At 42.9% G+C, this 12065-nt stretch overlaps 1 protein-coding gene across 2 annotated transcripts in view; it reads right to left on the bottom strand.

Annotated features, from left to right (window-relative positions):
- Window positions 1-1117: 1117 nt before the first annotated feature.
- Window positions 1118-12065, bottom strand: part of LOC134502704 (tetraspanin-15-like) — a 109349-nt gene continuing 98401 nt past the window's right edge. The window contains exon 8 of one of the 2 annotated variants that reach the window (XM_063311169.1): window positions 1118-1362. In XM_063311169.1, the coding sequence (XP_063167239.1) occupies window positions 1129-1362 (234 nt within the window). In that variant the 3' untranslated portion in view covers window positions 1118-1128. Of the gene's footprint in view, window positions 1363-11527; window positions 11764-12065 lie in introns of those variants that run through there. The other variant, XM_063311170.1, reaches the window with a different exon arrangement.

Genomic DNA, 12065 nt, shown 5'->3' with positions numbered 1-12065 from the left:
GGACTAAAAAGGAACAATTTTACAAGCATTGTATTTACAAGCATTGCTGTATCTACTTAACACAGGTCCTTTTTTCAAAACATTGAGATCCTACTGCATGGCCCATTTCCTAAGGCAGATCTTTCTTTAGCACCCTGTGTTGCTGTGCAATTTCCACTGATAAAGAATGCACCTCTTTTTCAGGCACTGTGGCAACCTTAGTGAAGGAAACACACTTAGTCCTCCAATACCACTTCAGTGTGCGCACACTGAGTACAGCTGTTGCTTGTCCACGCAGTGTCACGGAGCTGCATCTGACTGGCAACATGGTGCTACAACATCGTGTTCCATATCTGTGGCCCAGGACTACTAGTGCTGGGAATACTCCAGGAGAGAGCCAAAATAAAAGTTAACTTTCAAAAATGGCAAAAAATGCGGGGATTGCCACGTGTGTATGATTGTTCTTCCTCTGCATTTTGCAATATCTCAGATGGGAATATTAAAGTTTATTTTATTTTGGAGATCCATATATACCTTTACTATCATGGTCTTCATAGGCATAGCATTGCCACCCCTTGCTTTTCATGGTGATCCTCAGAATCTTTTGATGGTGGTATTAGTACTGTAGTCTGTAAAATGGAAAGGACTGGAAACAGCTGCGCTACAAGATTCTTGATTGGCTGACTTTTTGTAGTGAAGAAACTGCTTTAAAGTCAAGAGACTTTCTTTGGAAATCAAAACACTAACTAAATTTGAAATGATTAAAAAATTGGGCCATCTGCTAGGTAATATGTAGGTGAATGCAGGGGCAATATTTTAATAATCTGGGGTACAAAATACACAGAGTAAATCATCTTTCTCCACCCAAAGTTCTAAAATCTAAATACAGTAAAATAAAAGCCTCTACATTTCAGTTTTTTTTTAAATAAAAAAAGATTAACAATCCAGAATCCCAAAATTGGAAAAACCTACTTGAAGTTTAAACATCAACCTAGTATGCAAAAACAACTCTCGTGTGGCTGTGTGCATTTCAGAAGATGAAGCCCCTTTGCAATTCCCACGGGTCTCTCTGCTTAGCAGTACCAAACCACAACTCTCCCTACAGGCTGGCTCTGACTGAAAGGGGCCCTTTGGGCAACCCCAATGGCTTCACACTTTGCTTTGGCCAATGGCAGCCCCAAGCACGTTCTCCTCGTCTTTGTCACAGATGGGGATGTAGCCGCCTTCTCGAGGCAAACACCAGCACCAGCCTGCCCCTGTGAGGTCCAGAGAGGCAAAACTGAAGTCACTCCAGTCGAGTTGCTTGAAATCCACAGTGTCCATCTGGGAGTGAATCTCATTGAGCTTCTGCCAATGTAGCCAGGCCATCACTAAGCCGATGACCTGCAAGAAGAAAAGGGAGACGTGCAAATTTGTTAAAAGACAAGGTGGCTCTCTTGTCCCTGGGTTGGCTGTGTTTTCCTGCGTCTTAGCCAAACTTGTGGGGAAACCAGCTGCACCACCAAACCACTCCATCGTTGCCAGGTTTACCTCTGTGGTGCAGCAGAACAATTGTGTGCTCAGTGGCTGTTTTTGGGTGCCCTTGGAAGCTGATTTCCTTAGCCCCAGTGGATACTTAAAGATCTAATACTGTGGTTCCTGTTGGGCAAATGACTCTTCATGTATGTCATTTCAAGTCATCATCGCACCACGGAGACTGAGGTCTTGCCAGTATTTGAGACGTGCCTTGCCAGAATTGCATCCCATGGTAATTAAGGCTGTGCGTTGGGGTCCTTTCTCGCAACTGTTTCAACTAGAGCTCCAGATCTGAATTTTTAATGCCAGGATACACACAGGTCTGCTTTTCCCATTGTTTGTGCAATTACATTAAGGTACACAATGGGAGGCAACAGTTGCAGAGGCAGGAAGGAGCCAGAGAGAAGGGAGAATGTTGACCCTTCCTTCCTTCCTTCCTTCCTTCCTTCCTTCCTTCCTTCCTTCCTTCCTTCCTTCCTTCCTTCCTTCCTTCCTTCCTTCCTTCCTTCCCACCACTTCCTCAGACAATGCACATACAGCTGCTCATAGATATTTTGTGAGGCTGGGAACAGACAGTTCAGTGAGCTTCATGAACATGCTCTAAAAGCTAGGTTGCTTCTCCACTGTTTATGGGCCCTTATGCATTGATTTCTTTTCCTCCAAGAGATTTCATAGGTTTGCAAGGGGATTTCCCTTCCTGTTATCCCCACAACAATGACCCCATGAGGTGGGTTGGACTGTGTGTGTGTGTGAGAGAGAGAGGTTTCTGTGGCTGAAGGCCTCCCCAGCTCAAGTCCATCCCCTACAACCCAACTCACACCAACCCTCTTCCCCTTCTGTAATCAACTCGTGCATCTTATAGGACATTCAAATACAACTGACCACAGATGGTGCTGTCTGAAGCCTCCTTCAGGTATGGCAGATTCAGATTGTCATGGAAGGAGGGCCACGTAGTCACAGTCTGGTATGTTGTGCTTGATTATTTTCAGCAGGAGTGGGAGAGGGACCTGTTGAATGTGTCCCAGGGACTAAACTAATTTGCCCTGCCTTGGCATCAATGAGCATTGAAGGAGGGGGCAGGGATGTCACGATTTGCTGTTCAGTGCACTTGTCTGTGCCTTTTTTCCCCTGGAAGATAACAATTTTGACTGCCATTCCTCTCCTTCTGGCTCCATTACTTTTTTTAAATAATTGCAGAAAAGAAGAAAAAAAATAGAAAAATAAGAATATAGTGAAGAAAAAGAAAAGAAATATATAAATAAATGACTTCCCCCTTCATCACAAGTATAAAGAATTTTAGCAACTTATCACCTTTTCTTAAAATACAAAAAATGATCTCTTCCTCCCATATCCAATCTCTTATCTATAAACAAATCCTTAAAGCCTCATCGTTTAGTCCTGGTAAACAAAAGTCCATTAAGGTTACCAGAGATAACAACACATCTATTTTAACCTTGATCAAATAAACAAACTTTATATTCCATTCTTTTAACAATATTCATCTTTAGTTCCTTCAAATAATGTCCTAGAACTTGATTTCATTTTTTCTTCATCTCTTCTCATAAAATCCTTGAAAATGTTAACAGATCACTTTTGTAAATCCAGTATAGGAAAGTTATCCAGGTCATTCTTTTGGTTTGTTATTTGTATATCCCTTTTAATTATTAAGACATCAGCTGGTTTCATTTGTATATCCGGTGTAGCATCTTTTTCCATATCATTCTTGTAGCCTGTCATTTCTAACTCCACTTTCAGATCAGTCTGTCTTGTCCAGTAAAACATGCTCCTCTTCCAAACACCTTTCAAACATATCTATAATGGCAGACACTCTTAAAATTAACTCCCATGTCCATTGTTCATAAATATCCTAAAATATGTCCAATGTTAAAATATTTTGTTCCATTCTGTATTAGTAAGTCAAATTTAAGTCTTCTTCTGCATGAATTGTAGTTCCTTCTGGTACCCTCTAGTGTCCAACCTTCAAAGTTCCATCCTATCTTTTTTTTTTTTTAAGAATTCAAAACAACAATTTTCCACTGGAAAGATTCTTGTAACTAATTTCAAAATCTTATTTCAAATCCATCTGGACCCTTAGTTCGTTTATAACTTTCCAAAATCAACATTCTAATCACCTTTTGGCTGTTTATTCCCAAAAAGATTTTTTTAAAGTTCTTAAACTTGTACTTAAAACTTCTTTCGCTAAGGGTTTTATTTTATTTATTAAATTTCTCCACCACCCATCAAGTGCAATGACGATTGATGGAAACTCACCCAGTGCTATAAAGCTTGTTGATCCAAAGGTTCTTAATAGTTGAAAAGCTAACCCGAAAGTGATTAAGAAATGACGCTCGATGAACTTTAAGTCCATATAAGCTGTATTATGGCTGTGAGCTTGATTGAAATGCCTCGACTCCCATCTGCTTGACTCCCAAGTTGACCATGAAAACCTCAGTTCCTGCAGTCTACTCTCGAGGAGCAGCTGTCTGGAGTATGTGGGAGATCTCACAAACTCTCTTTTTTTCTGGAGAGACTTCGCTGGCCGGAATTTGCCATCTGGCCACCTATTGCCATCACAATGCTGTCCCCACTACTTCAGGGATGTCTAGTTCACCATATATCCTCACCAGAAGTCCTCTTCTGGCTCCATTACAAGCACAGAGAAAAAAAATTCTCCAAGGCCCTGGTAACTTCCATTTATTTTGCTCAGATAATGATTCTGCACAGAGGACAAACTCACTGTTCAATTAATAGTGTTATTATTTGCTTGTTATTCAATAATTGCCTCAAGCAAGAAAAGCCCAATTTATAATACAGCCCTTGTATCCCCTTGCCTTTCCCTGCTTCCCCCACATTGCTCACAAACCTGACCTGCCTTTGCCTTGTCTCCAACCCCTTTTTGGACATCATCCAAGGGCGGCTTCAGATTTGTTAAATGGTTGTGTTGATGGCTGTTTGCTGTTTTATCTCAGCTGCTGGTTATGTATTTATTTTCTTTGCTGGTTTTTAATTGTTGTTAGTTGCTCAAAGTTACTTTGATGAGATGGCCATAGAAATCAAATCAAATCAAATTGATAAATACAATATTTTATGATATCAAGTTTCCAACACAATTCTGAGCAGTGCTCTGTAACTCATTCTGTTCTTTGCAAATAACCAGACGCAGGTTTCAGCTAGGAGTTTCTGCCACACCCTTCTGCTAGTTCCCAAGGTTCACCCAGCACAGCCAACCTCTTGGCAAAGCCCCTTCTGTAGCTCAAACAGCAGCTCCTGTGCGGGGGAACACCTGGACCAAAGTTAGCAGCAGCTCTGAAGCTGAGCTCACAACTGTCCTGCAAGTGGCCCATGGCACAAAGATCTCTAATGACCAACTAGAACACTGAGTGGTAAATGACATGTTCGCATTGGGGGCTGGAAGACCTCCCACACCCTGCCCAATTTGGGGCCATCCAGATGCAGAGGGACTGTGAGTTGCCAGTTCCAAGGTAGATAGTTGTGCAGCCCCCCAACTGCGAAGGTGCCCTCTCCAGGGAGGCGGGATGGACAGGAGGAGGAAACTTCCTGGAATCAGTTTAAGACTGAGAAAGACAAGCAAACCAGTTGCAGGAGACAACTTACTGGGTTGGGAGGAGTGTATTTATTTCTATCGAAACTGAAGATGTATGGCTCAGAGAAACAGAAAGGGATAATTACAAAGGCTCAATTCCCACTGAAGACTCCGTCTGCTCTGGAATCCTCTTGTGCTGCATGTGAGTGAAAGACCCATTCCTTGCCATGGGCCTTTCAATGGAGGGAGGGAGGCCTGGAAGGAGGCTGGATTTGTACCTGTGCTGGAGTAAATCACATTATGCACAGGAGGATTTTGAGCATGGCAAGCCATGGACTAGGAAATTAAGGCTACAACGTTTGATCTGCAAAACTCCGGATGACCACTAGGAAGCAGCCAAGAAAGACTAACTCATTTCTGCCATCTACTGGTCATCCAGAGTGTTGCAATTGGCTCTGGCAAACCTGTGGGAAGTCCCATCAGAAAAGTCCAAGGTTTGATTGACGAGGACAATCAGGCCAGGTCTGATGGTCAGGTCGTTCTCATATGACATGACTGATTAGATGTACAGAAATGTTTATATGAATGATTTCATGTATGAATGAATGTATGAAGAAAAATTCTCATATTTATCCCTTTCAGATGATGCGCTGAAGCAGGTGACATTTGAGGAAAGGCATCTTCTTCCCTCAGCAGGAAAGAAGCAATTGTCAGCTGCTGTTTTTGGAAGCACTTGCATGAAATATATTAAGCATTTTTTTGTTGTTGTTTATTCATTTAGTCGCTTCCGACTCTTCGTGACTTCACGGACCAGCCCACGCCAGAGCTTCCTGTCGGTCGTCAACACCCCCAGCTCCCCCAGGGACGAGTCCGTCACCTCTAGAATATCATCCATCCACCTTGCCCTTGGTCGGCCCCTCTTCCTTTTGCCCTCCACTCTCCCCAGCATCAGCATCTTCTCCAGGGTGTCCTGTCTTCTCATTATGTGGCCAAAGTATTTCAGTTTTGCCTTTAATATCATTCCCTCAAGTGAGCAGTCTGGCTTTATTTCCTGGAGGATGGACTAGTTTGATCTTCTTGCAGTCCAAGGCACTCTCAGTTCAAAAGCATCGATCTTCCTTCTCTCAGCCTTCCTTATGGTCCAGCTCTCGCAGCCATATGTTACTATGGGGAACACCATTGCTTTAACTATGTGGAGCTTTGTTGTCAGTGTCATGTCTCTGCTCTTGACTATTTTATCGAGATTTGTCATTGCTCTTCTCCCAAGGATTAAGCGTCTTCTGATTTCCTGACTGCAGTCAGCATCTGCAGTAATCTTTGCACCTAGGAATACAAAGTCTTTCACTGCTTCTACATTTTCTCCCTCTATTTGCCAGTTATCAATCAAGCTGGTTGCCATAATCTTGGTTTTTTTGAGGTTTAGCTGCAAGCCAGCTTTTGCACTTTCTTCTTTCATCTTCATCATAAGGCTCCTCAGTTCCTCTTCGCTTTCAGCCATCAAAGTGGTATCATCTGCATATCTGAGATTGTTAATGTTTCTTCCAGTGATTTTAACTCCCGCCTTGGATTCCTCAAGCCCAGCATGTCGCATGATGTGTTCTGCGTACAAGTTGAATAGGTAGGGTGAGAGTATACAGCCCTGCTGTACTCCTTTCCCAATCTTAAACCAGTCCGTTGTTTCGTGGTCTGTTCTTATTGTTGCTACTTGGTCATTATACAGATTCCTCAGGAGGCATACAAGATGACTTGGTATCCCCATACCACTAAGAACTTGCCACAATTTGTTGTGGTCCACACAGTCAAAGGCTTTAGAATAGTCAATAAAACAGAAATAGATGTTTTTCTGAAACTCCCTGGCTTTTTCCATTGTCCAGCGGATATTGGCAATTTGGTCCCGAGTTCCTCTGCCTTTTCTAAATCCAGCTTGTACATCTGGCAATTCTCGCTCCATGAATTGCTGAAGTCTACCTTGCAGGATCTTGAGCATTACCTTAGTGGCATGTGAAATGAGTGCCACTGTTCGATAGTTTGAACATTCTTTAGTGTTTCCCTTTTTTGGTATGGGGATATAAGTTGATTTTTTCCAATCTGATGGCCATTCTTGTGTTTTCCAAATTTGCTGGCATATAGCATGCATTACCTTGATAGCATCATCTTGCAAAATTCTGAACAGTTCAGCTGGGATGCCGTCATCTCCAGCTGCCTTGTTATTAGCAATGCTTCTTAAGGCCCATTCAACCTCACTCTTCAGGATGTCTGGCTCTCGCTCACTGACCACACTGTCAAAGCTATCCCCAATATTGTTATCCTTTCTATACAGGTCTTCCGTATATTCTTGCCACCTTTTCTTGATCTCTTCTTCTTCTGTTAGGTCCTTGCCATCTTCGTTTTTGATCATACCCATTTTGGCCTGGAATTTACCTCCGATGTTTCTAATTTTCTGGAAGAGGTCTCTTGTCCTTCCTATTCTATTGTCTTCTACCACTTCCGCACATTGCTTGTTTAAAAATAATTCCTTATCTCTTCTGGCTAACCTCTGGAATTTTGCATTTAATTGGGCATATCTCCCCCTATCACTGTTGCCTTTTGCTTTCCTTCTTTCTTGGGCTACTTCTAGTGTCTCAGCAGACAGCCATTTTGCCTTCTTGGTTTTCTCTTTCTTTGGGATGTATTTTGTTGCCGCCTCCTGAACAAAGTTGCGAACTTCTGTTCAGAGTTCTTCTGGGACCCTATCTACTAAGTCCAGTCCCTTAAATCTATTCTTCACCTTCACTGCATATTCCTTAGGAATATTAGTGAGCTCATATCTAGCTGATCTGTGGGTCTTCCCTAATCTCTTTAGTCTGATCCTAAATTGTGCAAGAAGAAGTTCGTGATCGGAACTACAGTCAGCTCCAGGTCTTGTTTTTACCGACTGTATAGATGTCCGCCACCTTTGGCTGCAAAGGATGTAGTCAATCTGATTTCGGTGTTGTCCATCTGGTGAAGTCCATGTATAAAGCCGTCTCTTAGGTTGTTGGAAGAGAGTGTTTGTTATGCAGAGTGAGTTGTCTTGGGAAAATTCTATCAGCCTATGTCCCGCTTTGTTTTGTTCTCCCAGGCCATGCTTACCTGTAATTCCAGGTGTCATCTGACTGCTCACCTTAGCATTCCAGTCTCCTGTGATGAAAATAACATCTCTTTTAGGCGTGTTGTCCAGGTGCTGCAGATCCTCATAGAACTGATCTACTTCAGCTTCTTCAGCATCCGTGGTTGGGGCGTATATTTGGATCACTGTGATGCTAGATGGCTTGCCCTGAATTTGAATTGAGATCATTCTGTTGTTTTTTGGATTGTATCCAAGCACTGCTTTAGCCACTTTACTATTAATTATGAAGGCTACTCCATTTCTTCTGTGGTCCTCTTGTCCACAGTAGTAGATCTGGTGGTCATTTGATGTGAAGTGGCCCATACCAGTCCATTTCAGTTCACTGACGCCCAGAATGTCTATCTTTAATCTTGACATCTCACCAATAACCACATCCAATTTGCCCTGGCTCATAGATCTTACATTCCAGGTTCCAATGGTGTGTTGATCCTTAGAACATCGGATTCGCCGTTCACCACCAGCACCGTCGGCCGCTAGCCGTCCTTTTGGCTTTGAGCTAGCTGCGTCATCACATCTGGGGCTAGTTGAACTCATCCTCTGTTCCTCCCCAGTGGCATTTTGACCATCCTCCGACCCGGGGGTCTCATCTTCCGATGGTATACTGACATATCTCTGGTTGTACTGATCCATTTAGTTTTTATGGCAAGAATACTGGGGTGGGTTGCCATTACCTTCCCCAGGGATCGCATTTAGCCTGACCTCTCTGTCACGACCTTCCTGTCTTGGGTGGCCCTTCACGGTTTAGCTCATGGCATCACTGAGGTGCTCAAGCTCCAGCACCACGACAAGGTAACGATCCTTTGCTGAAGATTAAGCATTTAGAAACTGTTTTTTAGTTAATGTGACTAACCTTTTAATTCCAGTCAAAACTTTTCATTCAATTAATCTGACAAAAGTTAAACATGGTTGATCCTGGGGTGCTTCCAGTGACCCGACCCCCTGCAGGATGAGTTAGAGCCCTCCTCTCCTGGGCAGCTGCAGGGGTGCAGACAGGGTGGCAATTATCTGGCACTGATTTAAAGAGGAGTCTTTGAAGTTAAAGACAAAATATTTACTGCCAGTCTGGTAGGGGACTGATGTCTAAGGCCATTTCCACACTAGTGACTTTGAGCATCTTCATAGCATCATTCAGCCATTGCTGACGTGATAGAAAACCTGTCCTTGTTATAGTTAGTTTGGTACAACAGTGGTTGGATGTCTCTAAAAGATGCCAGAAATTGCTGGTGGGCAAAGGACCAAAGTCCTCTTATTCATACCAGGTACAGAATTTGGAAAGATGCCATCCCAGGGATTTCAACTGCGAAAAAAAGAGTAGTTTTTATTTTATTTTTATTTTTAGGGGTGGCATTATTCAGACTTTGCATACACAGCCAAAAGTGCCCAGGAGCCCAATGTAGACTGGAATCCCAAACCTTCCTAAGGGAGGTGGGCTTCCTATGGCCTTCCAGATCTTGCTCAAGTATGACCCCTGGTGCCCTGTAAGGCCAACCTCCCCCCATCGACTGCATCCAGTGGTCTCCATTCATCAGAACTGACCATAACAGAATAGGGTGGTTGGCAACAGAGGCTGCAGCTACTCAGACAGACCTTCTCTAACAAAATCAGCTGCCTCTCGTCTTCTTTAATTCAGGCCAAGCTGGGATGAATATTATGACACGCTAAAGAAGTCCAATGTTTCCTTTTAGAGCATTTTGCTCAGTTTTCTGCTGTGGGCTATTACGCTATTTGCCTGGTTCTTATAACTAAAATTGATGTGAAAAGAACAAAAATGTATTTTTATCTTTATGTAATGGTAATAGAGCATCAGAAACACACTATTCTCTAAAGCTATGGGAGATCCTGGCCAATGTAGAACAGTTATTACTGCTATCTCTGGATCACAGGTATACAGTAACATTCTGAAAAGGACATTTCAAGTCTGTGTATTCTGATAAAATGTGCTCTCTTTTTTATACAGTGTGAATAATATGTTTATGTTTATCAATGGGCAGTTTTCAGATTTATGAGATCTCTAAAGCATCCTTTAAAAAACACTTTGTTCTTGTAAATGGACTGTGAACATCTTCCTGTCCCTTAGCAATTTTCACAGCTGTCAGAAGGTCTTCTATAAAAGTGAATGTCAATCACAGAGGCCTCCCAGATGCACTGGCGAGGTTCAAAGCCTGTAGAAGCAAGAATAAGCAGCCCTTCACCAGGTAGGGAAAGAGAAGGTCCAGGACAGGCAACACCGATCCCTGCACCATGCGCAGTGGTGGGGAGGCGGAGGGACAAGTTTTCCCCCTCCAGGAGACGTTTCCCTCCTCAGCCCCACAGCAGAGTCAAAAGGAAGGTGGAATAGCCCCACAATTCTCATCATCTGGAAAAAGCTGGATATGTCTTTAAGCAGCTAACAGGGAATATCTGCTCCATGTGACTGAAATACTGTGTTCAGGTTTAGCTTTTTCCTGACATACAACATTTCAGCTACCATTGCACTGAAGACTAGTTATCAGTGGAGCAATTCCTTTTTAAAGTAAAGCTCTGAATGTGTAAGGAAGGAGGAATTTGGGAAGGAAGCAGATGGGGTTGCTTTATTGTCCCAAAAGCTGATAGGCCCAATCTGATTTGGGGCCCTCTGTACCATTTAGAGTTAACAGATGGCATGTATTCAGTATGATGGGTGCTTAGTATAACCACTGACTTTGCTCTTCAGTTTCCCCCTTTCTTAACATTGGACCTCCTAATGAAGAATTGTCCAGAAGTTGCTCACTCTTTAATGACACTCTGGTTTATTGCAGATATATGAACCTGGTCCTTCCTGACGCTCAAAACTCCTTCAACTGATCTGCAATGTGGTAGTTTTGAATGATGAAGTCAGACCAATGAAGGAAGCAAGTCCGGGGCCATTGTGCCACCTCCAGGGGGGAGGAACACAACTGAAGCATATGATATTGCCTTTGTATCTGCTTTATGGGCTTCCTAGAGATACGTTTGATGGTGATGGTAAAGAAGATGCTGCTTTCAGTGGGCTTCAGGCTGAATCGGTTCCACAGTTCGATTGGCCTTGCAATGCCTTCCCTCTTCACAGTAGTTACGTGTAAGGTGGAGGAATGGCAATATGGCATTTTTGCCATGGAAAAAGGAAGCCATGGGGCTGGGTATATCTTACTATCCCTAAAAATGCCACAACAATCAGTCCTTAAATTGAAAAAGAACCAATTAAAAGAGCTGACAGTAACCATTCCAGATGTTCTACAGACAACCAGGGGAATCCCAAAAATGAAGGGGGGACAATGATTGCACAAAGCCCTGCTCTTTTTTTGACACCTCCCCCCTTCCCTGTGGATGCCCATGCAGACAACCTTCTTCATCCTTTATTAATTTTTCCTTATAAACTCATGAGTTTGAGAAGCCTTGGGGTCTAAGATAGAAAGGTGGGTTGTGGTATTTCAGACCAAAATGCGTTTAGGTCTACAAACATTGGCATCAAAGTCATGTCAACTTAAACCCAGAAGGTTGAAAAGGCCCAAGAAATGACAAGCTATTGTTCATCTGAGGCTGCATTCTGTCATGGTTTCCTCTGGTCTTGCATGCCATGGTGGGAGGAGGGACCCACAACATCTGTCATCAATTAATACAATCCACACACAAACAAGAAGCAAAATCTCTTAGACCTTAATCTTTTTTCTTTCTCTAGAGAAAGAAAGACAAGTCTCACAGTGCTACTGACTTGTTTTGATAAAAAGTCTTCTACGGGGCACTTCCATTACAAAGAAACCTTATTTATGTTGTTCTTTGATGGTTTGGGGCCAAATCTTCTAGAGGAAAGAGGAACTGTTGGATACAAAGGCCTCAAAATAGCTTGTTCCCAAGGATGAGCAAGACATTGGGCGTTTAATC

This window comes from Candoia aspera, chromosome 9, assembly GCF_035149785.1.
Source record: "Candoia aspera isolate rCanAsp1 chromosome 9, rCanAsp1.hap2, whole genome shotgun sequence".
Classification (NCBI taxonomy): Eukaryota; Metazoa; Chordata; class Lepidosauria; order Squamata; family Boidae; genus Candoia; species Candoia aspera.
The sequence above is the reverse complement of the archived record's forward strand: the minus strand, read 5'-3'. Positions and strand labels throughout refer to the sequence as shown.